The 27,853-nt window shown below is 45.8% G+C and overlaps 3 protein-coding genes across 3 annotated transcripts; all 3 read right to left on the bottom strand.

The window, feature by feature from the left end:
* Nucleotides 1-497: 497 nt before the first annotated feature.
* Nucleotides 498-5,258, bottom strand: LOC120496631 (keratin, type I cytoskeletal 15-like). Its single transcript, XM_039697266.1, has 8 exons — nucleotides 4,686-5,258; nucleotides 4,124-4,206; nucleotides 3,166-3,322; nucleotides 2,721-2,882; nucleotides 2,471-2,596; nucleotides 2,138-2,358; nucleotides 1,311-1,336; nucleotides 498-812 (listed from the first exon to the last, which is right to left on the bottom strand). Exons 1-8 carry the CDS (start codon nucleotides 5,256-5,258, stop codon nucleotides 730-732), a joined length of 1,431 nt encoding a protein of 476 aa, XP_039553200.1. The 3' UTR covers nucleotides 498-729.
* Nucleotides 5,259-10,249: 4,991 nt separating this feature from the next.
* LOC120496686 (keratin, type I cytoskeletal 19) lies at nucleotides 10,250-15,314 on the bottom strand. Its single transcript, XM_039697350.1, has 8 exons — nucleotides 14,573-15,314; nucleotides 13,097-13,179; nucleotides 12,630-12,786; nucleotides 12,233-12,394; nucleotides 11,971-12,096; nucleotides 11,635-11,855; nucleotides 10,890-10,918; nucleotides 10,250-10,396 (listed from the first exon to the last, which is right to left on the bottom strand). Exons 1-8 carry the CDS (start codon nucleotides 15,008-15,010, stop codon nucleotides 10,377-10,379), a joined length of 1,236 nt encoding a protein of 411 aa, XP_039553284.1. The 5' UTR covers nucleotides 15,011-15,314; the 3' UTR covers nucleotides 10,250-10,376.
* A 27-nt stretch (nucleotides 15,315-15,341) lies between these two features.
* On the bottom strand, nucleotides 15,342-27,198 carry LOC120496597 (keratin, type I cytoskeletal 14-like). The gene is given in 8 exon segments (XM_039697204.1): nucleotides 15,342-15,352; nucleotides 24,575-24,669; nucleotides 25,355-25,581; nucleotides 25,674-25,799; nucleotides 25,963-26,124; nucleotides 26,324-26,480; nucleotides 26,634-26,737; nucleotides 26,739-27,198. Coding segments are annotated over 8 exon segments (1,320 nt in total). The 5' UTR covers nucleotides 27,177-27,198.
* Between the last annotated feature and the right edge of the window lie 655 nt (nucleotides 27,199-27,853).

Here is a 27,853-nt window from a genome sequence, read left to right as displayed (position 1 = left end):
TAAAGCCACAGGCACAGCCGTGACACGGGCCAGGGCTGCTCTTCCTCATGGGTGAAAACCACAACAGTTGCAGCAAAGTCTGAGCAATTTGTTTCACCTGGACTGTGCCTGCTGCTTCCTTAGGAGCTGAGGGAATTTGCTTGGTGCTGCAGGCAGCGTAGGAGCACAAATATATGCATTTTTTTCAGAGATGCATTTTATTTGTGCATGAATTGTAACCCTGTTGTGCCCTTGGAATTGAGAACAAAGATCTTAAGGATTTTTTATGCTATCTTCTCTGTTTTTCACTGATACCAGCTCCAGATGGCTGGCAGACTCTAATGGCACTTTATCTGTCCATTCATCACTATCTTCATTATTATTTTTAAGGTTATTATTGTTATTGCTGTTGTTATTCCCAGAGTATCCCCTGGCTGGGTTCCAGCAGCCCATGCTGGGAGGGCCTGTGGGCTGTGTGTGGCACAGTGGCTTCAAAAAACACCATTAGACTGGATTTATTTGCAGAAGCAGAACAGAAACTTTATTGTTAGGACACAATAGAGCACCAGCAGAAAACAGGCTTTGGCATCTCTGAGCCAGCGAGCCAGTGCTCATGTACAAAGGCAGAACAAATCTAAGGAAAGACATTCTTGGATACATTCTTGTGATTTGGGGAAGTGAAAGGCTCTTTATCTCAGCATTAGCCAGTGTGGAGGCTGCACTGGGTCCACGTGGAGATTTGGTATTTCTTTATGGGTATCTCCTGTCACGGGTAGAAACAGGTTTTCCATCATCGTCCGTGCCAGAGCGACCTCTTGTACTGCTCCCAAATGCTGTTGTAGGAGGAATAAAAAAATTAAATAGGGAACAATAAAACCACTAAGGCACTGCCAAGACCCTGAGGAGCTGAACCACGAGGTTGTGTTTGTTTGTTTCCTCACAAGATCTTTCCCATATCAAAGGCAGAGCTGCCTTTACATCTTATCTACTTTCCCTCCTGGTTCTCATCCAGAAAACCTTGCGAGTGCACAGCAGATATGGATTTGGAAGCATCTTGTATGTTATGTGAATCAGCAGAGGAATGAATCTTCAGGATATCTGGGTATTTTAGAATCCCATGAGCAGTTCATGCAATCATTTTGGAAATCTACTGGTTTCAAAAATGCACATAAAATAAAGTATTATATTTTTGTCTCTACATGATACAGAACACGCTCATTGTGGGGAGAATGGAATCTGTGGTAGTAAGAAGAAATCCAAGGCTAAAAGGTTTATTTAATCCTATTTTGCCTGTTCATTTCAGCCCCTCATTAAATAAAAATGTTTCTTACCATCCTTGGGGTTCAGTCCTGACAACCTGTAAAAAAGAAATATTTGATTAATGACCATTCCTGACCTTGTCCCCTGAAACCATTGAACCATTTAGGAATTTGTGTGGACAGCCAGGATTTCACACAGCTGCTCTCAATGGCTGGTTCTGAGGTGTGTTGTTACTAGAGGTGGTGTTAGGGTGCTTTCAGCTTTGAAATCCACCCCTATGTACTTGAAAGGGAATGGGAACAGTGGTCAGACCAGTTCCTTGTCCTGAGGTGTCTCCTTATACTGCTCCTCTCCTCAAAATGCCTCTTCTAGATACTATATAAGGAGCTGATTCCTCCTCAGAAATCAAAAGTGATTCCATGTATAGATCAGATATGAGAAGTAGGCATGAAAATGCAGATTTTACTGAAGTAAGCTGGAGTCTGTTCCAGGCTCTTTTCTTGCTGGGGATACTGGTGTGTGAGGATGAGTATTAATTTTCACCTCTGGGCACAAATAGAAAAAACCAGGACCTAAAGAAATAATGGGAGCAGGTTTTTATAGGTTGTCTCAGGCTGAAAGCTCTAATTCCAGTGCAATCAGAGGATTAAGTGAGACATATATATAGGGCCTGGTGCCTTTTATAATTCATCATGGTCAAAATAGTGGCATTTATATTTTCAAATCCTCCACACCACCAATGTGCAGATTTAACTGGAGGTATGGCAGTACCAGGGACTTTGCCAGTGCTCCAAAGGCTGCGTGTGCAGGGAGTGTGACAGCACTGCCGAGTCCCCCTGGCAGCCACAGAGTGCTGTTACCCTTCTCTGCTCATCAGGACGGGGACAGAGTGACATACTGTGCATCCTGGCCCTCCAGCAGCTGGCGGTACGTGGCGATCTCCTGCTCCAGGCGACTCTTGATGTCCATGAGCATTTTGTACTCCTGGTTCTGGCGCTCCATGTCGCAGCGCAGCTCGCTCAGCTGCTCCTCCACGCTGCTGATGAGGGCCTGGATCTGAGCCAGCTGCGCGCAGTACCGGCCCTCCGTGTCCCGCAGGTTGGCCTCCAGCCCAGCTTTCTGAAGCACAGCAATGTCACAACAGGTTAGAAGGAAGTTTGTCCCACGGAGGGGGAGTCCAGGAGAGGTGAGACAGCGAGGGAGGAAGGGACAGGGTGAGGCAGTGCTGTACCATGCTCAGCTGCGACTGGAGCTCGATCTCCAGGCTCTGCAGGTTGCGGCGCAGTTCCGTGATCTCTGACTTGCTGGTCTGTATCTGCTGGTTGTGGGTGGCAACTTCACGGTTCAGCTCCTCAGTCTGAAAGGAAAAACAACTGTAAAATCACATACAAATGTATAAAAATCAGTCATTTTGAGGGAGGTAGGGACCTGCCAGGACAGTAATGCTGAGGCAGTGCTGTGCTGTTCATTGGTGACCATACCTGAGTGAAGAACCAGGCCTCAGCATCCTTACGGTTCTTCTCAGCCAGAGCTTCATACTGCTCCCTCATCTCAGCAAGAACTCTGGTCAGGTCAATGCCAGGAGCTGCATCCATTTCCACGTTGACTGTTCCACTCAGCTGGTTGGAGTACTCTTTCATTTCCTGCATGAACAGCAAAGAGAGGACACAAAAAGATCAGGCTCTCTCCTCTCACACTGCTCCTGCCCCCAGCAATCCCTGCTGTGGTACACAGTACCTGTGCTATCAAATATCACAGATGGAACTCACATAAAACATTTATCACATTTTCTTTCTCATTGCAACAGCTCTATCTTGGCGTCCTCACACAGGACACACGTATCTACATGTAATTTACACGTATCTTTCATTTATAAGAGATAAATTCCAAAGGGGAGTGATCTCCCTGCACTGCCAGGACTCTCACCTCTTCATGGTTCTTCTTCAGATAAGCCAGCTCCTCCTTCAGGTTCTCAATCTGCATCTCCAGGTCGGCTCTGGACAGGGTCAGCTCGTCCAGGACGCGGCGCAGGCCGTTGATGTCGGACTCCACGCTCTGGCGCAGGAACAGCTCGTTCTCATACCTGCAGTTCACAAAAGACACAAGCACTGCAACACGTCCGAGTTTGTATTCAGTAGAGCTGTAAAATGATAACATATAGGAGGAACAGTGGACTGTAGATGAAAACATACAGATTTAGAGGTGTAAAAGCAATAAAGCTTTTTTTTTTCCAATATAGCATAAGGAAGCACAGACAATGCTGTATGATTTTGTTCCTGAGGAGGACACGACATTTCACCTTGCACAACCTAATACTGGTTATCAGCATCAATAGAAACATTGTCACACAGGACAGGAGTTTTGCAGTGTCCTCCCAGATTTGTGCAGGAAAGCACAGGTGGGGCAGGGCTGCCAAGGACACAGGAGGGAAAATAGAAACCTGCAGGTGCATTGCTGCAGGGAAGGCGGCTGCACATGGACCTTTATCATCTGATGTGCTGCTGAGCCTGGGAGCTGGAAAAACCCCACCTTACTCTAAACTTCAGACTCCAGCAGAGAAATGCTGAAGCCCCACAGCATTCTCTTCCTGCCACTCAGTTCCTCCTAAGTGAAAATCTCACCTATTCCTGCCTTCTTTCCCCTGATTCAGGCTACTAAAAATATTTGAGTATCACAAAGAAATGAAGACATGGGCTGTAACTGATCATGCAAACAGCTCAGTGATCTGAATGCTGTGTTCTGTCAGGCTTCTATTCTGAATTGGTCCTGTCTCAATGGATTCTGCCTGCCAGGATGGTTTGTATCTGAAGTTACTGAAGGAAAAACTGCTTGGAGAGAGTGAAGACAAGTAGAGTGAAGACAAATGAGCTCCAGGTGAACTTACTTCAGTCTGAAGTCATCAGCAGCCAGCCTGGCGTTGTCAATCTCCAAAATGACCCGGGAATTGTCAATGGTAGCAGCAAGGATCTGGCAATCAGAAACATGGAGAAAAATTCCTGTGAGTAATGGTAAAATATCTGATCCACATTTCATGAGCAAACCAGAGGGCTGTGATACTCTGTGCAACATGGATTAGAACCATAATAGGAGCATGTGTTTGTACAACACCTGATCTTATCTGTGGCCAGGTGAATTATCTTTCCAGTCTTTGAGGCCTACTTGTCACATTCTTTACTGTTTGATTTCTGAATAAATATATTGATAATTCTAAACACATTTTGCTAACTTCTACTGCAATCATTTTAATTTCAACAAACATCACATTGTCAGGATAAGATACTTGGGATTTAAATTGAGAAGAGACTATTCTGCTAGAATGCTCAGGACATCAATGAATTTGGGATGAGGAATTCACTACTTCTTTTGTAATTATGTTAAAGACATGGAACATGCAGTTCCATAATTCTCTTGCCTTCTTATAACTCCTCTACACATGAATGTCATACCTTGTCTCGGAGATCTTCGATTATCTTGTAATAATTGCTGTAGTCACGGGCAGGGCTGGTGGGAGCTTGTTTCTGGTACCAGTCTCGGATTTTCACTTCTAAATCCGAATTGGCCTCTTCCAGGGCTCGTACTTTGTCCAGGTACGAAGCCAGCCGGTCATTCAGGTTCTGCATGGTTATCTTCTCATTGCCAGAGAGGAGGCCATCGCCGCCACCAAAGCCACCACCAAGGTCAAATCCTCCACCAAAGCCAGCGCCGCCTCCAAAGCCAGCGCCCCCTCCAAAGCAGGAGCCCCCTCCAAAGCCAGCGCCCCCTCCGAAGCCGGAGCCCCCTCCGAAGCCACAGACTGCTCCCCCTCCAAAGCCTCCTCCATAGCCCCCGCCAATGCCACAGCCTCCTCCTGAAGAGGAGACGTACCTGGCCGAGGAGATGGAGACGCCACGGCCGCCGGAGCCGCCGTGGATGCTCGGGGCCCGGCAGGTGCCTCCGGCGCGCACCGAGGACAGGCGAGAGCTGCTGCCCCCAAAGCCACCCCCGTAGGTGGAGGAAGAGCTCATGTAGGAAGTGGCCATGGCTGAAGCAAGAGAAGGAGCAAAGGTCAGTTATGCACCCTGGCAAGAGAAGACAGCCTGCTCCCTCACTGCCCTGCTGCCTCTTTTATATCCTCATGTTGGAGACAAACCCCACTGCAGCCCTCCCTCCAAAATTCTCCTCCCTAGAGGTGAGGCCAACTGTGATGACATTCCTGACAAGCAGTGCTGGCAGCACATCGCAGGGGCTTGGGCTTGGGGTTTCTTTTTTTAATTAAACAAAAGGCATGAATCAGATGATGTTTTTTCTTCAGGCTATAGTTCTGAAACTTGGAGTTTACTTCTCTGACATTTAAGAATGGAAAAACAAAGTGAGTTCAGCCCCACCCACTTGCCTATTTACAATGCTTGCCATGGCTACCTTGAGAAAGTCAACTTTTTCTAAAAATGAGGCTTAAGTAAAACTCTTCTTTCATTGAAAAATGTGCAATCATCTCTTCATCTCACCATTATTCCTTCTTTTTCATCTACATTTTTTATCTTTAAAATTTTGGAGTTGAATTAGAAATGTTCTTATTCTTGATTTTTTTCTTGGAACTAATATTTAGATTTTGGAGTCTGAATTTTTGTTACAAAAGCATTTATTCATGGCACTGTGTGAGGAACAGTCAGCATCCATTGGTGTGCAAGGGAGAGTGGAAACAGTAAATTTATTAATAGTTGTGAAATAGTCCAGAAAGGTAACACAGATTGAAACAACTCAGTTAAAAGAGTAAATGTGGGAGGACTAAGATCCTGTTACTTTGGAAAATGTGAAGAGAATGGGTTTAAGGTAACACTGTCCTGGTAGCAATGCATGTGTTTAATACCAGTGTGCACGAGGAAATGGAGTAGCATTTGAAAGTAGGGCTTGAGAAACACTCAGAAGAGGCACCTCAATCTTTCATTTAAAGCAAGAGTCTGAAACAGAAATACATGACTGAGCTAATAACTTGCCAGTGAAATTCAGGAACTCAGCCCTGCAGCCCTGCAGGGAGGGCAGATTTGGGCAGTGTGAGAGGCAGCAGGAGCTGCCCGTGTGCCCTGCTGGGGACGGGCTGTGGGGACTGTGCAGTTTGCAGAGCACCTCGTTCTCTGCACAACACAGGGACCTCAAATAAAGCTGAAAGATGAAAACTGATATGTTTGCTAAAAACATCATGAGAAGAGCATTATTTTTAGCATTCTTTGGCAGTACAGAAACTGAGCTTAGAACTCAGGATGGGGATTTTGGATAAACCAAGGTTCATGGAGTTGTTGGAATAAACCAAGGGGGTTTCTGACATTTCCAGCTGAGATTTTAGTGCAGGCACAGGGAATGCACAGCATTTTCACTCAGGAGGGAAGAAGTGGCAGAGTCCAGCTGTGATGTGCCCCTGCAGGCTGGCTCTGGGCACGGGCACTGTGCAGGCTGAGCAGAGCACAAGGGTGGGTGTCACTGCTCTGGAAACATGTTTCAAACTGAACCTGGCCCTTTGCCACAGCCCTTCAGTTTTGCTGCTGGGCAGATGAATGGTCTGTGTACCTTGCCAGATCCCTGTGTCTCCAAGGGTTGGTGGCTCATGAAACACGTTCAGACAAGCCCTCCTGAAGATAAAAAATTGTCTTAAAGGCTCCTGTAATCAATGCCCCAAAGCGTGAGCACTGCCAGGGGCTGTTCAACTGAGAGAGCCCACAATAAGAAAATCATATTCCATTAAAAAACCCCAAGCAACAAAACACCACAAAATTTAGTAGGAAACTTTGGGGAGTTTTCATTGAGTCTTCTTTCACTCAGGTGTGATAACTCCTTTGGAAAGTCAATGGTGAAACACACTTTGCTGCTTTCTGACATGCCCCAGGCTGGATCAGTATCAGATGAACACTTACAAAAACCAGGTAGCAGATAAAAACTGTTCCTTTCTGTTGAATATTTACCATTGGGAGACAAAATAAATCAAGCAGCCAATACAGATCATGCCCCATAACATAATTTAGACCATGATTTCTACAGCATTTTCTCCTTACAGTCTGTACAGGGAAATAGAAGCCAACCACTTACTGAAATTTAAAAAATTTTTTAAAAAAAGAAATAAAAAGAAAGGCTGTTTCAAGGTTATACCTTTATTCTGGTCTCACTACCTTTGCTCAGAGGTTCTTTATCCAATGACACATGGACTCATCCTTTGCACAGTCTCAGAATTGTTCCTGTGGTACCTGAGCTCCTCGGTTTGTCATCTTCCACAGAGCTTTCCTGGAAGACATTCCCTGACATGTCTGTGCTGCACAAACTCTTTTGTTACCTCTGCTGTGGGATTAATGGAGCTGACACACTCCAGCCCCTCCTCTCAGGACAGCAAGTTCCAGTCAAGCAGCAGCTTGTTTGTCATCTCAGTGATCACTCTATGAGTGATAAAACCATCACTCAGAGGAGACATGACATGCCTTTAGAAAACACTTTTTTTTCCCCTGAACCAGATGCTAAAATTATAGTGGCTGAGTGATTTATATCAAACATTTTACCAGCAATCCTTCACTGCCTTACAGATAGAGGAAAAAATTAATAAAACCATAAAATAAAATTATAAAATAAAAATAGATCTAAGCTATAAAAGCAAGAATTCAGGATTTTTATAGCTTGTAATCTTGTAGCATGAGAATTTCTTGTCAGACTTGCACATTTGCAGCTGGACAATACCAGAAATCTGCAACAGTGAGCTCCCACCCTGACTGGTTTTGTCGCAAGAAATTGCTGTCAGGGAATGGGGTTTGTTAAGATTAAAAAACAAATCTGGAGCTGTTTGTTCTTTCATGTAGGGAGTTTTCCAGGTCTCAGTGTTGTAGGGAATAAGTTTGGTGCTATGTGTTAATGTGTCTGCACTCAGCATCTGCCTGTACTGAATGCACAAGATCTTCTTCTCCTGGCTCTTCCAGAGGTGAACCCCAGAGAAATGGGGGAGCTCCTGAAGGATCCCCTGCCCCCTGTGCCTCTTGGGCCACTGCTCCCTTTGATTCTGCCCATCTTTCCCCTGTTCTCCCCATCTTGTCCCTTTCTCTGTGTATTTTTCACTGTTCTCCTCTCCTGCCACAGTTTTCCCCTGTCAAAGTGAAGCCACTGCTTAATGCCACCATACTTCATTCCAGAGGCTGAGCAGGGATTGTCGTGTCAGTAGTGACAGCTGATGTTGGCAGGTCACCTGAGTCACTGCTGAACCAAGCCCAGGCACCAGCACCTTTGGGTTGAAGAGGACTGCCCCACCTTGAGAGAGGAGGTCCAGAGCTTGGGGTGCTCTGAGCCATTAATCTCTGTGAACAAGGGATCATGGACGTTTCCCAGGGCCAAGGAGAGAAGCACTCAAGGATTTTATCATGTCTCCCTGAAACACAGACTGCAAACTCTGGGGGAGAGCAGTGCTGGGATACTTTCAGTCTGGGCATATCCCTGTTTTCATTCCCCCCCAGCTGTGGAGCAAACTGTGCCTCAGTTTGGTTACAGCAGGAGCTGGAAAGGTTCTGGTTGGGATGGAGCCATGGTTTGCTTTTAGCACAATCCCTGAAGTTTCCTTGCCTGTCAGTTTGGTAGCAAATAAAATGAGTAATTTCTGGGTGTTGGAACTAAAAGTGATTCTACTTGGAATTTCAGCTGGGATGATATCCTTGCAATGGCATGGGAGGTAGGTGGGCTGAAATTGGTGCTAATGGTTTGTAAGCTCTGTGTGAAAGGAGAATGGAAGTGAAGAATTCTCCCAACTGCAGCTCACCCCCGTGTGCTCCTGCAGGAATTATCTACGAGCCAGTATTTTACTTTGTATTTTACCCTATGAACCATCTCCCAGCTCGTGCTGCTCTCCAGAACCACCTCCCATCCCCCTGCCCCTGCTCAGCATCACAGTGAGAATCCCAGGTCACTCTGGTGTCCCCCTCTGAGGAGCTGGGGATGCCAGTGCCTCTGTATTCCAAACAAGAGGAGCCAGCAAGAATCAGGATGGAGCCCAAGCTCCCCACCCTGTGAGCACTCTCAGAGAGGCTGGCTGGCTAATTCCTGTCTGAGTAAAGCCAAACTTCAGTGAATTATCACAGTAACTCCAAAGAAGCAAAGATTGCAAGAATATCATCTTTATTTGAGTAGATGCAGCAACTCAATACATGCAAAACCTAGGAATAATTGCAAAGCTGACCCAATTTGCATTTCAATCACCACTAAGTGAATGAATCTGCCTAAACTTTGTGTAGCCAAGAACCTTCTGTGCTTCAACAGTCATTTCCAGCAGCTCAGAGTGATTTCTCCATCTCAATCCATGTGTTGTTTGCTTTTTCTCAGATGGCAGATGACCTTTGAAGGGCTTTCAGTGCTTGTCTCTTTTATCTGCAGTGACATGGAGAGAAAGAACAGCAATCATTTAACCCAGCTCACACAGCCCACTCTGTGATGGGTGCTGAGCTTGGCTGGGGCCTCATCTCCCATTCCCTTCTCTCAGAACTTTTCCTCTCCATCGCCTGGATTTGACTCATCCCTTTTATGACACTGCTGACCTCTAACAGCTCAAGGCAGGTTTTACTGGCATGTTCCTGCAATTCCCCTGAGCTGGCCAAGCTTCAATTCCTGTGTCCTTTCATCTGGGGAAATGATGAAGTGTTTTGTGCTTTACTTAGCCTTTACTGTAGCAGAGTCTGAGATGTTTTTCTGATATCTGACATATTTTAATTGCTGAAATTTGTTCCATTCTAACTAGAGACATAATTTGTTACTTTTTTTCTGTGATAAATTATGCAGGCCTCAATCTCTAGAACAGACACAACTATCAGTTATGTGATTTTAGAAAACAAAACTTCTTCTGAAAAAGAAAAGATTCTTACCAGCAGTTCCTGAAAGGGAGCCAAACATCCTGTGGAACAAAGAGAACAATTGAAAGGAGAGTTAATACATCAAATGCTGCATGAGATGAGGATGGATGAAAGCAAATTGTCTATCAATCAGGTGCACTGTGTGCAGTCACTAAGTGAATGAATCTGCCTAAACTTTGTGTAGCCAAGAACCTTCTGTGCTTCAACAGTCATTTCCAGCAGCTCAGAGTGATTTCTCCATCTCAATCCATGTGTTGTTTGCTTTTTCTCAGATGGCAGATGACCTTTGAAGGGCTTTCAGTGCTTGTCTCTTTTATCTGCAGTGACATGGAGAGAAAGAAAAGCAATCATTTAACCCGGCTCACACAGCCCACTCTGTGATGGGTGCTGAGCTTGGCTGGGGCCTCATCTCCCATTCCCTTCTCTCAGAACTTTTCCTCTCCATCGCCTGGATTTGACTCATCCCTTTTATGACACTGCTGACCTCTAACAGCTCAAGGCAGGTTTTACTGGCATGTTCCTGCAATTCCCCTGAGCTGGCCAAGCTTCAGTTCCTGTGTCCTTTCATCTGGGGAAATGATGAAGTGTTTTGTGCTTTACTTAGCCTTTACTGTAGCAGAATCTGAGATATTTTTCTGATATCTGACATATTTTAATTGCTGAAATTTGTTCCATTCTAACCAGAGACATAATTTGTTACTTTTTTTTTCTGTGACAAATTATGCAGGCCCCAATCTCTAGAACAGACACAACTATCAGTTATGTGATTTTAGAAAACAAAACTTCTTCTGAAAGAGAAAGGATTCTTACCAGCAGTTCCTGAAAGGGAGCCAAACATCCTGTGGAACAAAGAGAACAATTGAAAGGAGAGTTAATACATCAAATGCTGCATGAGATGAGGATGGATGAAAGCAAATTGTCTATCAATCAGGTGCACTGTGTGCAGTCAGGGAAGAGACGCCCATCTCCCTGTGCTCCTTCTCAGCAAAGGACAGGGAATTGTGGTGGGAAATGCATTTTTAAACTGCATTGGGAAAAGACATTATGGAAAAGAAGTAACAGAGCAAACCAAAACCTTTCAACCCCTGCCTGATTTTTTTCCTCCTTGGGGCTGTGTGAGGTGAGACTGAAGTGCCATGTGGGAGTCACTCAGTGACTGCTTTCACTGCTCTTCCCAGTATTTCCTCCCACACTGATTCCTGTTGGGTAAAAGTTCTCTGCCTGGTAACAGGGAGTTTATGGGAATTTGGTATTAATTTCTATATTCTGTAAAACATTATTAACTGTACTTTTCCTGACTGTGATGCAGCTGATCACTTCAACTGCTAGTTGCAATTAATCTACTGTGCTGCTTGTCAGTTCCCCTTCCTGTTTAGAAACTCTTTGAGGTCTCACTTCATGTAAACAGCAACTGTAACATTTCTAGAATGTTACTCCAGAAAAATTAGTTTGTTAAAAGTTGTAGAACCCCAGGAGTACTGAGTTAACCAAGGCGCTGTGCCAAATGAGCACCACGACACGCTCAGACTCATGAGGCCGAGCAAAAGGCTCTTACTGGGACTCCTGCCCTTCCAGGAGCTGTCGGTACGTAGCGATCTCCTGCTCCAGCCGGGTCTTGATATCCATGAGGATCTTGTATTCGGTGTTCTGGCGCTCCATGTCGGCCCGCAGCTCTGCCAGCTGTGCCTCGATGCTGCCAACCAGCGCCTGGATCTGCGCCAGCTGCGCCCCGTACCGCGCTTCTGTGTCGGCCAAGGTGCCTTCCAGCGCCGCTTTCTGTCAGGGCAAACCACACACAGGAAAGGTTGCTGCCGCTGCAGGACTCCGTGTAGGGAGGGAAATCGGGCCCTTTTCAGTGGGGGGCTGTCAGGCAGTGCCAATTCTGACGTACCATGCTGAGCTGGGACTGCAGCTCGATCTCCAGCCCCTGCAGGGTGCGCCGCAGGTCGGTGACCTCGGACTTGCTGCTCTGCAGTTGTTCGGTGTTAACGGCGACCTCACGGTTCAGCTCTTCAGTCTGAGACAGGGAAAACGCCACGTGAGAAATGTGGGGGGTGTAAGGCTATCACGGCATTTTTCTGTGTGTTTTAATAGTGGTTTCTTTCGTGGATATTTTTGGTTAGTGTTTGTATAATATAGTGTTTGTACAATACCTTGCTGTGGAACCAGGCCTCAGCATCCTTCCTGTTCTTCTCAGCCATCTGTTCATACTGGTCCCTCATATCTGCCAGGATCTTGGACAGGTCAATGCCTGGAGCAGAGTCCAGCTCAACGCTGACTTGGCCAGCTACTTGCCCTCTCAGGGCACTCAGCTCCTGTGAGGAAAGACAGAGGAGACAAAAGAGGATACAATTGTAAACTGAAAACATCACGAACGTTCTGTCCGTTCTTCAAGGGCTAAGGCTGACTGATCCCCCTGAGATACTGGCTGGAGAGATCCTACACAGGAATCTTTCCCTCACTGTTGGAGAGCCCAGGGCAATCCTGAGGGACTCATCTCCACAAGCTATTTTTCTAGTGCCACTTTCAAACATGTTTCTTGGGGTTTACCTCCTCATGGTTTTTCTTTAGGTAGGCCAGTTCCTCCTTTAGTCCTTCAATCTGCAGCTCCAGGTCGGCTCTGGACAGGGTCAGCTCGTCCAGGACGCGGCGCAGGCCGTTGATGTCGGCCTCCACGCCCATGCGCAGACCTTGCTCAGTCTCAAACCTTAAAAAAACAAAACAAACCCATTCAGGTTCTGATCACCCAGCCCACAAGAAACACACTATTGAATGTATCTGGGTTTGTAGGATTTATGGTGTAGCAAATGTCATCAAGCATTAAACCTTTCTCCACAGTATGCAAAATTTTCACTGGTGTTCTTAGCAAGGACGTGAAGGGTTGAACTGCATGCCTAGGATCAAACCAATATTCATACAGGGGTTTTAGGGGCATCCCATTCCTCTTTCACTGCCCTTTAGCTCAACAAGGATTTTTGCCTACTCATGAGATCTTTTCCTTCTCAGAAATTACTCACTTGGTTTTGAAGTCATCAGCAGCCAGCCTGGCATTGTCAATCTGCAGCACAATCCTGGCGTTATCAATGGTGGCATCAAGGATCTGCAAACAATGAGAGCTCATTAGTGAGGCTGAAACAACTGTTATCAGCTTTCCCTGCTGTACAGATAAGAGTGAAGAGTTTATTCCACCTGTAGCTACAGCAAATAGAGGTGTAGAGAAGGATCAATGATTTACAGCAAACAAGGGAAGGACCAATGATCTACAGCAAACACACAGATTTATCACATGCTTCTGCCAGGATTCTGTTTTGGACACATCCTCGAGTCTGGTGTATGAAGTGGCTTTAGGTAAAAGTTCCACAGTAAGACAAAACTATGTGCTGGCTGAGAAGGAGAGGACTCTGAGAGACCATTTTTGATCACATTTTTATTTCCTAGAATACCCAGGATAGTGTTTATTGATTATTTTAATGCATCATGAAAGCCTCGGAAGGAAATTTCATTTAAAGGAATCTCTGATCAGTTTTACCTGGAAAGAATGTCTTCTATGCCTAAACTCAAACTTCTAAAACTCACTTCTAAAACTCAAAAGGTCATCCACAGACCAGCTGTATGGTTTCCCACCCCTAACTAGGGGAAGCAAAGGAAAGAAAGGAAAAATACTAACAGGAGGAAATCCCATTGCCAGTTCTGCCATCAGCAGAGCTCAGGTTCTAAACCAGGATGGGTTGCAGCAAGGAGAAGCAACCTGCGTGGGAGCGGTCATGAACTCCAGGCTGAACTCAGAAAACTAAACCTCAAGTTTTCTTTCTTTTATTTACATAGTTAATCAGCTACTCCCTGTGTTATGCAGGGTGTGTATCACCTCAGCAATCTGTTATCAGGTACCCATGGGCTCTTGGGGCAAATCCTGCATTTATATATGGGATTGATTACTTCATGGCTGCTGTTTCCTTTTTTCCTACGCCAAATGTTTCAGTTCACTTAATTCCAAGGCTAAGAATAGGAAATGTGAAAAAGAAATTACTCTAAACCCGTTTTTATTTTCATTGTTTAAGCAGTGTGTCTGGGCCTCTGAGGGTTTTCAAGCTCTATGGCAGGTGAGAGGTTGCAGACAGACAGGCTGCTGTCATTGCTTGGCTCTCATTACATATCAGTTTATACAAGCCCATTCATACATTAACTGGTCATATGTGTGTGCATGACCAGCAGGTGTATAAACATAAGCTTTGTTAAAAGAAAACATTATCAGACTTCAATACTTGGGCATTCCCCACTGACTGGTTTGTATCTCCTCCTGGCTAGCATTCAAAAAAGTAGATAATTCCATATTGACGTTGACTTTAACCCCCCACCCATTCCTTGCATTTAATCTCATCTCCCTCCCATGACCTGCAATGCTTTCTAGGGGTTCCTTAAGGATATTTTTGGATTTTCATGCTTCCTTTGTAAGTGGAAATCTAAGATGACTTTTGATAAATATTTACACCTACCTTGTCTCGAAGGTCCTCAATAGTCTTGAAATAAGCACTGTAGTCCCGAGCTGGGCTTGGTCCCTGTTTCTGGTACCAGTTTCGGATTTTGGTTTCAAGGTCAGAGTTTGCCTCTTCGAGGGCACGCACCTTCTCCAGGTAGGAGGCCAGGCGATCGTTCAGGCTTTGCATGGTCGCCTTTTCATTCCCCGGCAGGAGCCCATCGCCCAGGCCACCCCCATAGCCAAAGCTGCTGCTGAAGCTGCCTCCACCATAGCCGCCCCCCAGGCTGCTCCCCAGGCCGGAGGAGACAAACCTGGCAGAGGACACGGACACTCCTCTGCCCCCAGATCCCCCGTGGATGCTGGGGGCCCTGAAGCTGCCCCCGAAGCGGAGGGAGGAGGCGCCGGGACCCCCCACCACAGAGGAGCTGCTCTGTCTGAAGCTGTAACTGGCCATGGGGAGGAAGAGCAAGGACCCGAGCTAAGCTGCACCTCAACGATTCGTGATCCCCGGGCAGGAGAGTGCCCTGCTCCCCCACCGCTCCGCTTTTATGCCGGTGACAATGGGAGTTGTCTCCAGAATGTGTTATCTGAGACCCATGGAATTTATCAGCCCTGAGCCTTCTGCCAACACGGCGGTTCCCCCATTGGTCAGCGGCGGTGGAGCGGGCTGTGGCCTCCCCCAGCACCTCCGCACAGGCGATCCCCTCCCCGGAGCTCCGCGGCTAGAAGCAAAGGTGGGATTTGGAGGAGGCGTCTCCCTCCCGAGGGGAGCGTTCCTAAACCTGTTAGAGTTTACCTAGGTGGAAACGAAGGGGTTAGGAGCGCACCCACTGCGGTCAGCGCCGCGGCCAGAGCGGAGTCACACAAAGCCTTGTTTTAACAAGGTGATTCAGCCTGATAACAGAGATTGTAAGGAGCCCGAACGGTGAGCAATGTGTGTGGACCTTCACGTTCCACCCCTCTGTTTCCCTCATTCCTCCTGAGAAAAGTTCTTTCAGAAAGGAAGTTTTCACTCTTTCTGTCTTTACTCTCGGTTCCATTTGGGCTAGCAGAGAACGTGCTGTGTCTGAGAGGGGTTTTCTACAGACACAAGAATACTCCTGAAGCAGCCATGGCTGCACCTGTAGCAGAGAGAAGCAGTGACATCCCTGAGTACCTGGGGAGTGAGCAGAAACAAGTGTCTGATTACACACTGAGTCCTTTGATTGCTACTGAAAGAGAGAAGCAAAGAGAAGAAACAGAATCACTTAGGCTTCTGGTCTTTGAGAGTCATGAAAATGTTATTTCTAAAATTTTCAGGTCCTCTATTACCCAAGATGGATTTTCAAAAACTTTTGTTACTGTGAGCTCTTCCCTAACACACTCGGGGATACTCGGAGCTTTCCTTCCATTCTCTTTCTTTCTCATTCCCTCCAAATTCTGTGAAACTCCTCAGAAGTGTTTTGGAGGAAGGAAGTTCTGGCCTGGGAGCACTTGCAGCTCTTGGGAGCAGCCAGGCCTTTTTATACCCATGAAAAATGCTCCAGGTGTTTCAGGCTGCACAATGAGCTGCACTCCCTGTGTACAGAGGTGTCAAACTGTGGGGCAAATTCAGGGAGGGAAAGAGCAAACAGCAAATGGGAGGCCAGCCAAGGCACCTGTATCAGCAGGAGGCCGTGTCAGAAGGAGGAATTCTGCAGTGACTCAGGTGTGCAATCCATCACTGGATACACACAGGATACACCACACTTCAGCCCCAGGACACCACGGCAGAGCTCTTTCCTCTCTGTACAGATTTTGCCTTCCACAGCTCCATCCTGCACTGTGCAGCCTTTCCTCAGAGGCCCAGGATGCTCCTGCTGCCAGACACGCCAGTTCCTTCTGGAGACCTGAATGTCCTGTTCAGCCTGGGTGGGACAAACCTGCCCAGCCAGAAACTGCTCCAAGGGCTGTGAACAGATGAAATAGTGGTGTCAGGAGGTGACTGAGAGAAAGCTACTGGAGAACAGTTATTTTTTTGTTAAATATTAAAGTCCATAATTGGAGCGTAAAGAGCACCAGTGCATGTGGTTTTCATCACTGAACAGAAAAGCAAGAAGCTGAAAGGAGATTAAACACCAGCATGTTCTTTTTGAGATCTGTCTCCTGGTGCAAGGAGAGATGAACATCTGTCCCTCCAGGTATCCCTTCAGCATTCCCTGAACTCCCAAGCAGGACCTCAATGCAGTGTATTTTTGGGTTTTGCAAAACGAAAAGCCCATCTGTGATGCTGCATAATATTTTATGATCCAGCTCACGAAAACTGGCATCTGGAAGGCTTCTGGATGCCCTCTGCAATATCTTGAGTAAAGTAAAAAATAAAAGCAGTAATCCCCATATATTGCACTGTCAGAATATTGATCAGGTACTGCAGGCAGGTTGGGTCTGCATGAACTTACAGGGAAGAATCTCCCTGAGAATGAACTGCAATTCTTAGGGGCAGTTTGGAAGCACAGCTGAAGTGTCAGTAAGAACAAAGGATTGGGACACACAGCCAAATGGATTAATCTGATTTATAACATCAAATACAGCATAAGCCTCTAGTACTAAATCAGTCCCTCATACAGCATTTTTGCTAAAACTTAATTATAAATCTTTTTGACTTTCTGTTTCACCTTAATGGTTGCATGTGTTTGTTTTGGTAAGGGCTCCCTTAAGGTGAGAATGTGTATTTAAATGCTTGGAAAAGCCTCCAGTATAGTAAGCTGAAGAAGGTGCTGTTGGCATTCAGTGTTGGTCTCTTTTTCTGCCAGTACTCCAAACCTAATTTATGGTAGGGTCAGTTTTTCCCAATAAGGAATGGTCAGCACAGGGAATTTCCCTTATCTGCACCTTATCAGAGGGGAAGGGAGACACATTTTTTCGAGCAGAGTCATGCAGACACACCCAAGCTCCTGGCTAAGGTCTGGTTCTGCTTTACCTTTATCTTCTCTGCCTTGCCACTCACTGCTGCTTTATAAAACCATTCATGTTGTTTCAGGGTAGTTTATTAATTGTCCTGTAAACCCTTTTTCTCTTGCCCTTGAGGACACTGGTATATCCTTCTCTCTTTTCACATCCTGCTGAATTTGCTTCTAGGATAGCTAATGCAATTACACTTTAATGAACTTACTGAACATTTTGACCAACTTTATTGGTGCCTGCAGTTCCATGGATACATCTATTAATGAATGAGCAAAGCAAATTTATTATTCTGGATTTATCTTTTCAATTTTTAACTGTTTGTCCCTTCTGGTAATTCTTCCTTTCTGCCTTTGCTTCCATCAATGAAAAAGAGCTGCTTTTTCACATGCACATTTTGAGTCTCCATCTCTTCTCTTGCTCATATGAACTTTTTCCACCCTCCCCACCAATCATGTCACAGGCCCTCTTAAGATCACAGCTTGGGGTGATTTTCTCCCCTTTTGAAGATCAGAGGCATGAAGTATTTGCAGCTTTTTAATTCAAGCACAAAATTTTCTATTTTTTCTTTTAAACTTCCTTGTGGGAAGAACCAGTGACAACAAGCTCTGATCTGCAGCTGGTACCAAGGTAACTGCAGTTATAGTTTGCCCAAGATACAATTCTCAGCTGTCTGGCTTTTACAGCCCATCATAAATCTTTTTGTTTTGGTTTGGCTTTTTTAATCCTCAAAACCTGGCATTGCCATATATTCCCTGAATGTGCCAATAGATTGTGAGACAAGAATGCTGCTGTGCTGAAGAGGCAGGTCCCAGCACATGCACACACAGCTGTGAGTGGCTGGAGAAGAGGGCTGGGAAGAGCAGAGCAATTTGCTCAAAATTACTATTTTTGTTTGAATTTGCTCAAAATTACTATTTTTGTGAAGCAGAGGGATTGTGGTGAAGGGAATGCATAGTTTCTGCACTGAAGGAGGTGAGAAACAAGGTTGTGTAAGGGTTCTGTGTTAACAGAAATTGTCAGAGTAAGACACAGGACAAGACATTTCTGTCCAGGGCTCTGGTTTGTTCGTGGCAGGACAGAAATGACGGATCAATGGTTTGAGCTGACCTGGAGTGATTCCTGCCCAAGCTGCTGCAGTGCTATTGGGGCACAGAATTTAATTTCTCAATGATTGCCATTTATAGAACATTTGAACAGATTGGTATGAGGAAAATAAATAGAGATCCTCCTGGAGAGCTCAAGCTATTTAACTGGGAGCAGTGTAAATACTTTGCAAATCCTTGAAACTGGCTGTGGTGTGGAAATGCTTCATTATTGTCCCTGTTTCCCTGGAAACATAACTAACTTTAAACTCCTGACTCCTCCATCATTCCAGAACTCTAATGATAAAGCAAATACTGGAGTAAAGTACCTGAGACAGAAAAATAAACCAAATTTTCTTATCGTGTGATTAAAGATTATGTGGGAAGGAAGGCTCAGTTGGGGCACCAAGCCCTAGGGAGTGCAAATCAACTCGCTGGATGTATTTCACACTTCCTTTAACCTGTTATCTGGCTGGTAAATCTCAGCAAGGTATGATTGGGCTGGAAACTATTATTTGAGAGTCAAACATCCAACTGACAGGAGGATGTGTTCCAACAGTCAGGTTCCTGCAGGCAGCAGCAGAGGCAGTGCAGGGGCCTCTGCCAAAGCCCAAGGGACTGGAGCTGTCCCAGGCTGGGGAGCTGTGGCTCTTGGACTCCTGCCATGGCCTCTGCACGCTGCACGGAGGGAGGAGGCCTGGGGCAATCCACAGGGATCTTCCCATCCACCACATGGAAAATTCCTGCTCAAAAATAAATCCTAGACTTGGGAGGGACATGGAGTAGATGGGGCGTGTAGCCCAGAGCTGAGCTGTTTTATTCTGTTCCCATCAGTAAAGCATTTGTGTGTCTATTATTTATATCTATGTGCTCATATATTTACATGCATGTACTTGTATTTATAGACTTATATATTATTATTTCTCTCGTTAATTTTGTAAGAATATATTCTGGTCATAGGGGTAAGCCACAGCTTCCAGTAAGGGCAGAGATTTGACTGTGCAAGCCTTAAATATTAGTTTAAATTATTATTTCTGGAGCTAATTAGAAAACAAGGAGCCCTCTTAGTACCCTCCTGATGGATCCTTGTATTTGGGCTTTCCTGATTCTACTGGTGGTTTCATACTCAGTTTTTCTTGACAGCAATTCTCAGAGCCTGAAGATCTCTGGTTGGGCTCAGTGAGAAAACCCAACTGTTGCTCTGTGAGGGCTCTGCAGCCTCTGGTTTGTGGAGCTGCTCCCAGGGAGGTGTTTTTGACATTTGGTCCTTGTGGTTTCCATGGTTCTCAGCCCACCCCTTTGGAGCCCTGCTCCTGCCTGCCTGCCTGGTCACACAGCTTTAAGGGAACAAAAGGGGATTTCTCACTACTTGGGACAGTTTATGCCACTTTCATAAAGAACTGTGTTACTCATATTTGTGTGTGCCAGGAAAGTCCCTTCCAGGGCAGTCCTGGCTGTTACCTTAACTAAGAGCCGTGGTTTCCCACCAGACTCTGACACCCACATTCAGCTTTAAATCTTCCTTTTATTAAAACCTGAGGTTTGTGCCTACTGTCTGTGTTTTGGGCAGCCCCCCACGAGCAAAACAAGTGACTGAAGTGCTTTCTGAGTGCTTTTTCATGCCTTCCTAATGGATTCAGCTTTAATAACTGATAAAAATCCGGTGACATGATTTCTAACAGCATTTTCGACAGGAAGGAGTTGGAATTTACTTGAAATCTTTGTGTGTGTGTGAGTGCTGTGAACTTTTGGGTACAGCTGTGATCTTCGATAGTCTGACATCAGGCTGTGGGAAAGCACTGAACTGAGATTGGGAATGTTGTGCAAATGTTGATTGCTGAGGCTGTGGTGGCTTTGATCCCAGCCCGGCATGGGTTGGGAGCGCAGGTGTGTGCAGGGAAAGGTGTTCCCTGGAGCCAGCGTGGGCTCCCAAACTGCGCTATTAGGAGTAATTGCAGCGTGCAGAAACCTCTCTTTAGGCTGTGAAAAATGCGCATTTTATGATTGGCTTTTCCCAAATATTCAAATGAATATTGTATGTGTTGTGTTAGAAAGTGATGCTGCATTAATTTTCTTGAGTAGTGAGTTAAATATAGTTTTAGGTTATAACATAAATTTAAAATAGAAACTATGCTATGTAGGATACTTTATTTCTAAATAAAGGACTTGCACCGAGATAGCAGCCACAGGACACCTAAATCTTTCAGAGAAAGAGAATTTATTGCCCCATTATCAGAATAAACTAACTTCTCCTGCCTCTCTCAGCCCTGAAGACGCTGTCAGGATTCAGGGGAAGAAGTTGACACTGACCAGACAGAATCCTGTGTTTGAATGGAATTTATGCATCCTGTATGAGGTGTATGAATATGCAACAGGCTGTTGCTTTTAAGGGTTAATCTCTATTAATGTGGGTCCTTTTTTGGGCTTATTTTGCCCAGAAAGAGGTACCCAGACTGTCCCACTGTCCATAACTCTTTGTTTTTATTTTCTCATGTTGTCCCAATCCAAATTGTCCCAATTTTTATTACTCTAATTATATTGCAATTTTTATAATGATTTTATTACTATTAAACTTTAAAAAATTTAAAAGCAAGTGATTGGCATTTTTCACAAGGTACTGCTAAAGCAGCTCTGAAAAAAAAGTGAGCCTGAGACTACGTGGTCACTGTCACTTGTCCTTTATCATGGGATCATGGAATGCTTTGGGTGGGAAGGGACTTCAGAGCTCATGCAGTCCCACCCTCTGCCACAGGCAGGGACACCTTCCACTAGAACAGGTTGATCCAGGCCATGAACACCTCCAGGGATACAGCAGCCACAATGTGGAAACACTTAAAGAAATTCCGAGGTTTGCTGGGATTAGCATTCCAAAGTGTTTTATATGATGTGCAGCCCAACAGAAATTGTTACAGAGAAAAAGGATTTTCCTGCATGAATTCTCGTACTTGGCTGCTGCTATTTTCTTTTCATGGTTATGGTGGGCTGCTGAATGTCAGAAATATCACAGGAGCAGCTTCCTTTTCGTTTGCTGTTTGTTACAGGCACAGTGAGTCAGAGTTTCTTTTCTCATTCCTTGAGTCTGTGGTGGGCCAAGAGGGAAATCTGCCTTGTCACCTCCATGGTTCCATTTCCTTGTAGGCAAGAGTGCCAGAGCCTGGCAGGACTGTGCACAAAGGCACCAGGAGCAGCAGTGTTGGGTGTACCTGTCCATACCTGACAGCTGCCCTTGCAGATGGAGCATGGCTGTGGGTCTAAATCCTGCAGGCGTGGCAGAATCCTGATCCAGAGTGTGCCCCTTGGAGAACCCAGCCTGCTCACTTCTGGTTCTGGTCTTGAATTTCTCTCCATACGGCCATTTCACCCTCCTCTCTTCATGAAACTGCCTGAAAATGTGGGATTATCCATGTGGAGATGATTAATTTCCAGGATTGAGTCACCAACTGTGGGATTTGGGGCCTTGGGAAGCGGGAGCGGCACAGAGCGCCCCCTGCAGGCCCGGCCGTTAAGCACAGCCATCGAATCCAAGGCGTGAAATAAAATAAAAATAAAAATAAAAATAAAAATAAAAATAAAAATAAAAATAAAAATAAAAATAAAAATAAAAATAAAAATAAAAATAAAAATAAAAATAAAAATAAAAATAAAAATAAAAATAAAAATAAAAACGTGCCGATTTTCCTATTAATGAATCTGTTCTTTCCTTGTACGAACCGCATCCCAGGCCTGAGGTTTTAATTTAGTTTTGAGAGTGTTTTGAGCAGTTTGTATCACAAATCCTACTTGTTATTTCCTTAATTGCCATCAGAGGATGCCAGGGAGCTGACCCAAATGGACGGACACACTGTCACCCACAGATAAATCCTGTCCCTGGTACGGAGCTGTGGGACACGCCACTGGAGCAGGTAAAGCTCAACCACAGCATTCCCTCATGCTGCCACTGCAAACGTGTCCCCCCTAAAAGGGAGCAGAAGGCAAGCAGGAGACTCGGGAATGTTCCCAACAGGCAGCCTAGAGCACAACGGGCTCCTTTCTGGGACTGGGGACATTCTTCCTAGTTAAACTGTGCCTAAAGAAGGTATTTGATCCCAAAGTCCATTACTGCTGGCTGGTGCTGAGGGGTTTTGGGATAGTCAGCATTGGCTGATAAGAGAGGGGAGTAAAAGGCAGAAGAATCTGTTACTTGCACAGAGCAGAAGAGTCCTGCTGTGACTCCAAGGAGAGGCAGATCTGCTTTGACTTTACAAACCTTTGTTTCCCATGGAAATTGTTTCTGTGACTCATCCCTTTCCTGCTGTGCTGAGAATTCAGCCTGGATTGTAACATGGAACAGTTTGATGTATTTTAAAATAATACCTTGTTATCCAAAGTGGTGATGTTTTACCTGTCCCGACTCTTTGCAAACCAAAGTGTAAGTGTAAAGCTGTGTGACAGGATAAGAAATGTGCGTGATTTAGGAGTGTTCAGGGAACAATGAAGCCTCTGAGACCCACCCAGGGTCTGGGGCAGGGCGGCAGTGGAGTCACTCCCCTGCTATGTGGCTGACCCTGTTCAGCAGCTTCCTTAGCCCTGCAAACCAAACACTGAAATGCAGATATCTCATTTTGAAATGGCTGCGATATTTCACCCGTTTTCTTCCCCTGTTGAGCCCAAATAAGCTGAGTGTGGTACACAAAGTGGGGTAGGTTTAGTAACAAAGCTTGAACCTTGCCTGTACCGTGCCGTTCTCCACCCAGAGTTCCACACAGCATGGATCTGGGAATGACCCTGTGGAATACAGGAACACACTCCTCCATGTGGGACTTCCAGATAAAAGACCTGAGCTCAGATTTTCCAACATGTCAGGAGGAATAATCCCAACAACTGAATGTTGGGTTAGGAGTACGTTTGTACTCCTCACTCATTTCCTAACCTAAGCCTTTGCTTTAATTGAAAAAGATTAGACAGATCTCTTACCCAGAAGCTGGGAAATAGGACTGATTTCTTGTTCAATGACTCTAAGGAAAGTGGTTTTGATTTGACAAAATTTTCATAAAAATTTGGGGTTGATTTATCCTGATTTTTCATTTCAGCTGCTGAATTGGCAAATCAGCTACTTACACACCTCTTGCAACATATGCTATGAAAAAGGGGTTCCCCCACCCCTTTCATGAAACATCCTGAAAATGTTGGATTATCCATCTGGAGGTGATTATGGTTCCCCATAGGTGTCACCCTTGAGTTTAATGTGGATGTGTTTATTCATCTCCAGGATTTTATCCAGTCATCATATGATTTAGAATCCACGTATTTCTTTGGAGCCATATTAAATAATTCACACAACCTTAATTTCTTTGTGTACCTGACTTGTTACACCTAAATGTAAATAGAATATTAATATACCAAATAGACTGCTGGACACAGAGTTTTCTTTGCATTGCAGAAAGATAAAGCTTTATTCAAAGGATTGTTGTTCACTACAGAACCAAGTACACTGCAGAGCCCTGTGTGTGAGCACAGTGATCACAGTGCTGGCAGTATGAAAAGGGAGGAGTAGATAGTTTTAGGAAAAGCCTAGTAATCATTAATTGTGATTTCATGAGTAGCATTTGGAGAGCAGTCTGTGCATGGGGTAGGTCACAGCGCTGTGGGCTGGGTGCTCCCAAGGCACTGACTGGATCAGGGAAGCCCAACACGTCGGTGGTATCTTAACACACTCTTGACTGCCCTGTGGAAAGAAAGAAGAAACCATTGCTCTGATAGGGAAACCAAGAGTTTCTTTGCAGCACTGACATTTCAGACTCATCCACTATTTAAATATCCATTTGTTTGCAAAAGCATGGGAAAGGAGCTTAGCCTGTCTCTGGAATTGGAGCCAAACCACTTTGAAATTAAGAGCTTAGATTGTGAATGGTTTAATCCCTGCTGCAATTGCAGATGTGGAAGCCATAGCACAAGGTTGGTATTAACAGGAAAAGGGGTGAAACACAAAATGGGAAAGCCACAAGTTTGGATGTTCTTTGAAAGATGTTTCTTACCTGCCTTGTCACTAGATTGACCATGACAGTAAGAACTAGAAGAGTAAGAGTGGGAGGACATACCTCCTCCTCCTTGGAGAGCTCCTTGAGATGATCTGTAAAAGGAAAGGAGTTTTAATGAAGGGAGCAATAAATACATACTGACATCATGTGCAGTGCATGTAACAGCTCAGCATTTCCTGGGTCTTGCAAATACATTTTTATATATATATATAAGCTCCTTGAGATGATCTGTAAAAGGAAAGGAGTTTTAATGAAGGGAGCAATAAATACATACTGACATCATGTGCAGTGCATGTAACAGCTCAGCTTTTCCTGGATCTTGCAAATACATTTTTATATATATTTTTTAATTTCATGAAATGTAGCTGTATTTTCGTAGAAAATTGTGAAAGCAGAGAGAGCAAGAGACTGTTGCAGTATAATTCTTGTACTCTCACAGTTCAGCTGTGCTTGTTCATCTGCTGACAGAAGGAACTTCATTACAATTTGGTTTGGCACGGTGATTCCCCTCATGGAATTCACTCCGTGCAAACAGGTCAAGAGGAACTGATTAACTCAAAACCTGGCAGTAACAATCTGCTCTGTGTTTCCCTTGATGTTTGATCTGCTTATGTGGTTTTTGATAGACACATTTCAATGCAGATGCCGTAAAAAAAAGTGACTGAACTTAGATTTCAGCTACAGACAAGCAAAATATTCTGCTCTGTCTTCCTTGAGTACCAAGAGAGAAAACCTTGTGATAAAACTTGTGCCCTTATTTGCAAACAGAGAACGTACACAAGATCCTGCTGCCCCTCCTGCAGCAGTGCCCGGTACTGCTGGATCTCCTGCTCCAGGCGCATCTTGATGCCCAGGAGCATCTTGTACTCCTGGCTCTGACCCTCCATCTCACAGCGGATGCTGGCCAGCTCCTCCTCCACGCAGTTGACCTGAGCCTGGATTTGTTGCAGCAGGAAGCTGTAGCGAGACTCGGTTTCTGACAGGGAGTTTTCCAGGGAGCATTTCTGGAAAGGCAAACACAGGAGTTGAGGAGCAGAGTTCTACATCTCCCTGCCCGTGCCAAGGAGGGAAGGGCTCACAGGTGCTGCCCACGTACCGTGCTGAGCTGTGCCTGCAGCTCGATCTCCAGGTTCTGCATCTCACGCCTCAGCTCGGAGAGCTGGTGGCTGCTGGTCTGGATGTCCTGGCTGCTGGAAGTGACCTGCTGATTGACTTCTTGGATCTGCAGAGTCAAAGCCCAGAGACACTTTCTGAGCCACGAGGGAGCAGATTTGCTGAGTGAGAGCTCACACCTCCAGGGAGTCTCTCTGTTTCAGCCAGTCCCAGCACCAGGGTGTCTGGGCTGTGCCACCAAAGGAGACTCCACTCTGGGCACTGCTGCATACCTTGACCTCATACCACTGCTCCACCTCCCTGCGGTTCTTCTCAATGATCTGCTCATATTCATCTCTCAGGTCATTCAGGATCTTTGTCAAGTCTTGTCCAGGGGCAGCATTGACCTCCACGCTCACATCGCCACCAGTTTGGGACTGGAGCTGCCTCATTTCCTGCAGGGAGTCCAGAGAGAGATACAAGAGCACACACACGTCATTGTTCTGCTGGGCACTGTGGGCAAAGCAATACCAAAGATACAAAGGAACAACAATCCCATGGCATAATGTGAAATGGACTTGATATGTGATGGTGGGAGCCACGAAGAATGAATGGATTGTGTCTTTGGCTGTGCTATTTATCATTGGACCGTACCTCCTCATGGTTTCTCTTGAGAGCAATCAGCTCATCCTTCAAGGACTCCAGCTCACATTCCAGTGAAGACCGGGTGGTAGTGAGACCATCCAGGATGTTTCTGAGGCCATTGATGTCAGCCTCCACGGTCTGACGGATGACCAGCTCATTCTCATACCTGTACCAAAGGAAAGCAAAGCATTGCACACTCATTGCATTACGATGTGTAGGCTTGATCACACCACTTTAGACAGGGCTTCATCTATCTGCATTCATGAGTCTCATAAAGTTTGTGACATAAAAAAGGCAATGTTCACAGGGAGCTACTCACTTCATTCTGAAGTCATCGGCAGTCATCTTGCTGTTGTCAATGTCCAGAGTCATCCTGTTGTTATCCACAGTGGCAGAAATAATCTGCAAAAGGGGAAGTTGGAGAGGAGTCTAGTTGTTCAATGGTCTGGTAGTAGGAGCTGTAGTCCTTGGAGACGCTGGGAGCTTGTTTCCTGTACCACTCGCGGATGTGGTGCTCGAGCTGGGCGTTCTCCTCCTCCAGCCTTCGCACCTTGTCCAGGTAAGAGGCCAGGCGGTCGTTGAGGTTCTGCATGGTGAGCTTCTCATTGCCGCTGAGCAGCAGGTCCCCGCCGGGGCCGCAGCTGCCCGCAAAGCCCCCGCCAAAGCCCCCGGCCAGGCTGCCCATGCTCAGGCCGCCGCCGTAGCCCCCGCAGCCCCCGCCGAAGCTGCCCCCGATGACGGAGGAGGCGTAGCGCCGGCAGGACACCGAGGAGCTGCGGCCGCTGCCGCCGCCGCAGGCGCCTCCACCTCCTCCTCCGCTCCTGTACGAGGTGCTGGACGTTCTCTTGATGCTGCAGCTCATGGTGGAGGGATCAGGTGTTCAGCCCCAGATGCAAAGCTGTGCACAGCGAGATAGAGGAAACCAAAGTGCAGCGGGCTGTCCTGGCTGGTGGCTCTTTATACCTGCCCAGGTGGGTGTCACCTGCCAGGCAGTCCAGCTTCCCATGGGGTTTGCCAGCCGTAGTGCTCATGCAGAAAGTGATGTGCTAAGGGGAATTTCTTTTGGGGCTTGGGACAGCCCTCCCCCCAGGTACTGGGTTTGCATGCTGATTCACACCAAGCCTGCACTGCAATTTCGGGTGGGTGGCTGTGAGTTAGATTTTGTTGGAGATAGGTTGTTGCTGGCTACTTAGTGAGTGAGACTCATTTTAATAGTGGTTCTTTGTTCTTTGGAGTAATTTTCTTTTGTCCTGAAAACAGGTGATGAAAGCACCACCTAATCACTCTGCTTTGATTTCAGATTTGGAGAAGTATGAACTCAAGCACCCTTCACATTAAGCTGGTTCAAATTCGCCTCGGAACTGCCACTTCTGGAAACAGAATCTCTTAAGAGTTTAGGCTTTAGGTCAGAATCTAGAGTTTAGGCTTAGAATTTCTTTTCCCTAGAAAAGAAAGTTCACTGTGGGCACTGTCTCTCAGAGTACTTCGTGGTATATCACAGAGCTTAACAGCAGTGATGTTATTTCTGTTCTCACCAAA

Source organism: Passer montanus, unplaced genomic scaffold, assembly GCF_014805655.1.
Source record: "Passer montanus isolate IOZ18808 unplaced genomic scaffold, ASM1480565v1 scaffold117, whole genome shotgun sequence".
NCBI lineage: Eukaryota > Metazoa > Chordata > Aves > Passeriformes > Passeridae > Passer > Passer montanus.
This window is presented reverse-complemented; position numbering and strand designations above follow the sequence as displayed.

Bases quoted from the DNA above. Each gene is read 5' to 3' on its own strand.
- LOC120496631 (XM_039697266.1), bottom strand. From the start codon at position 5,258: ATGGCCACTTCCTACATGAGCTCTTCCTCCACCTACGGGGGTGGCTTT. The intron at 4,207-4,685 runs GTATGACATTCA...TCTGATTGCCAG, and splicing joins TCGAAGATCTCCGAGACAAG to ATCCTTGCTGCTACCATTGA. The intron at 2,359-2,470 runs GTACAGCACTGC...GCTGTGCTTCAG, and splicing joins TCCAGTCGCAGCTGAGCATG to AAAGCTGGGCTGGAGGCCAA.
- LOC120496686 (XM_039697350.1), bottom strand. From the start codon at position 15,010: ATGGCCAGTTACAGCTTCAGACAGAGCAGCTCCTCTGTGGTGGGGGGT. The intron at 11,856-11,970 runs GTACGTCAGAAT...TTGCCCTGACAG, and splicing joins TGCAGTCCCAGCTCAGCATG to AAAGCGGCGCTGGAAGGCAC. The intron at 10,397-10,889 runs GTAAGAATCCTT...ATGTCACTGCAG, and splicing joins CTCCCTTTCAGGAACTGCTG to ATAAAAGAGACAAGCACTGA.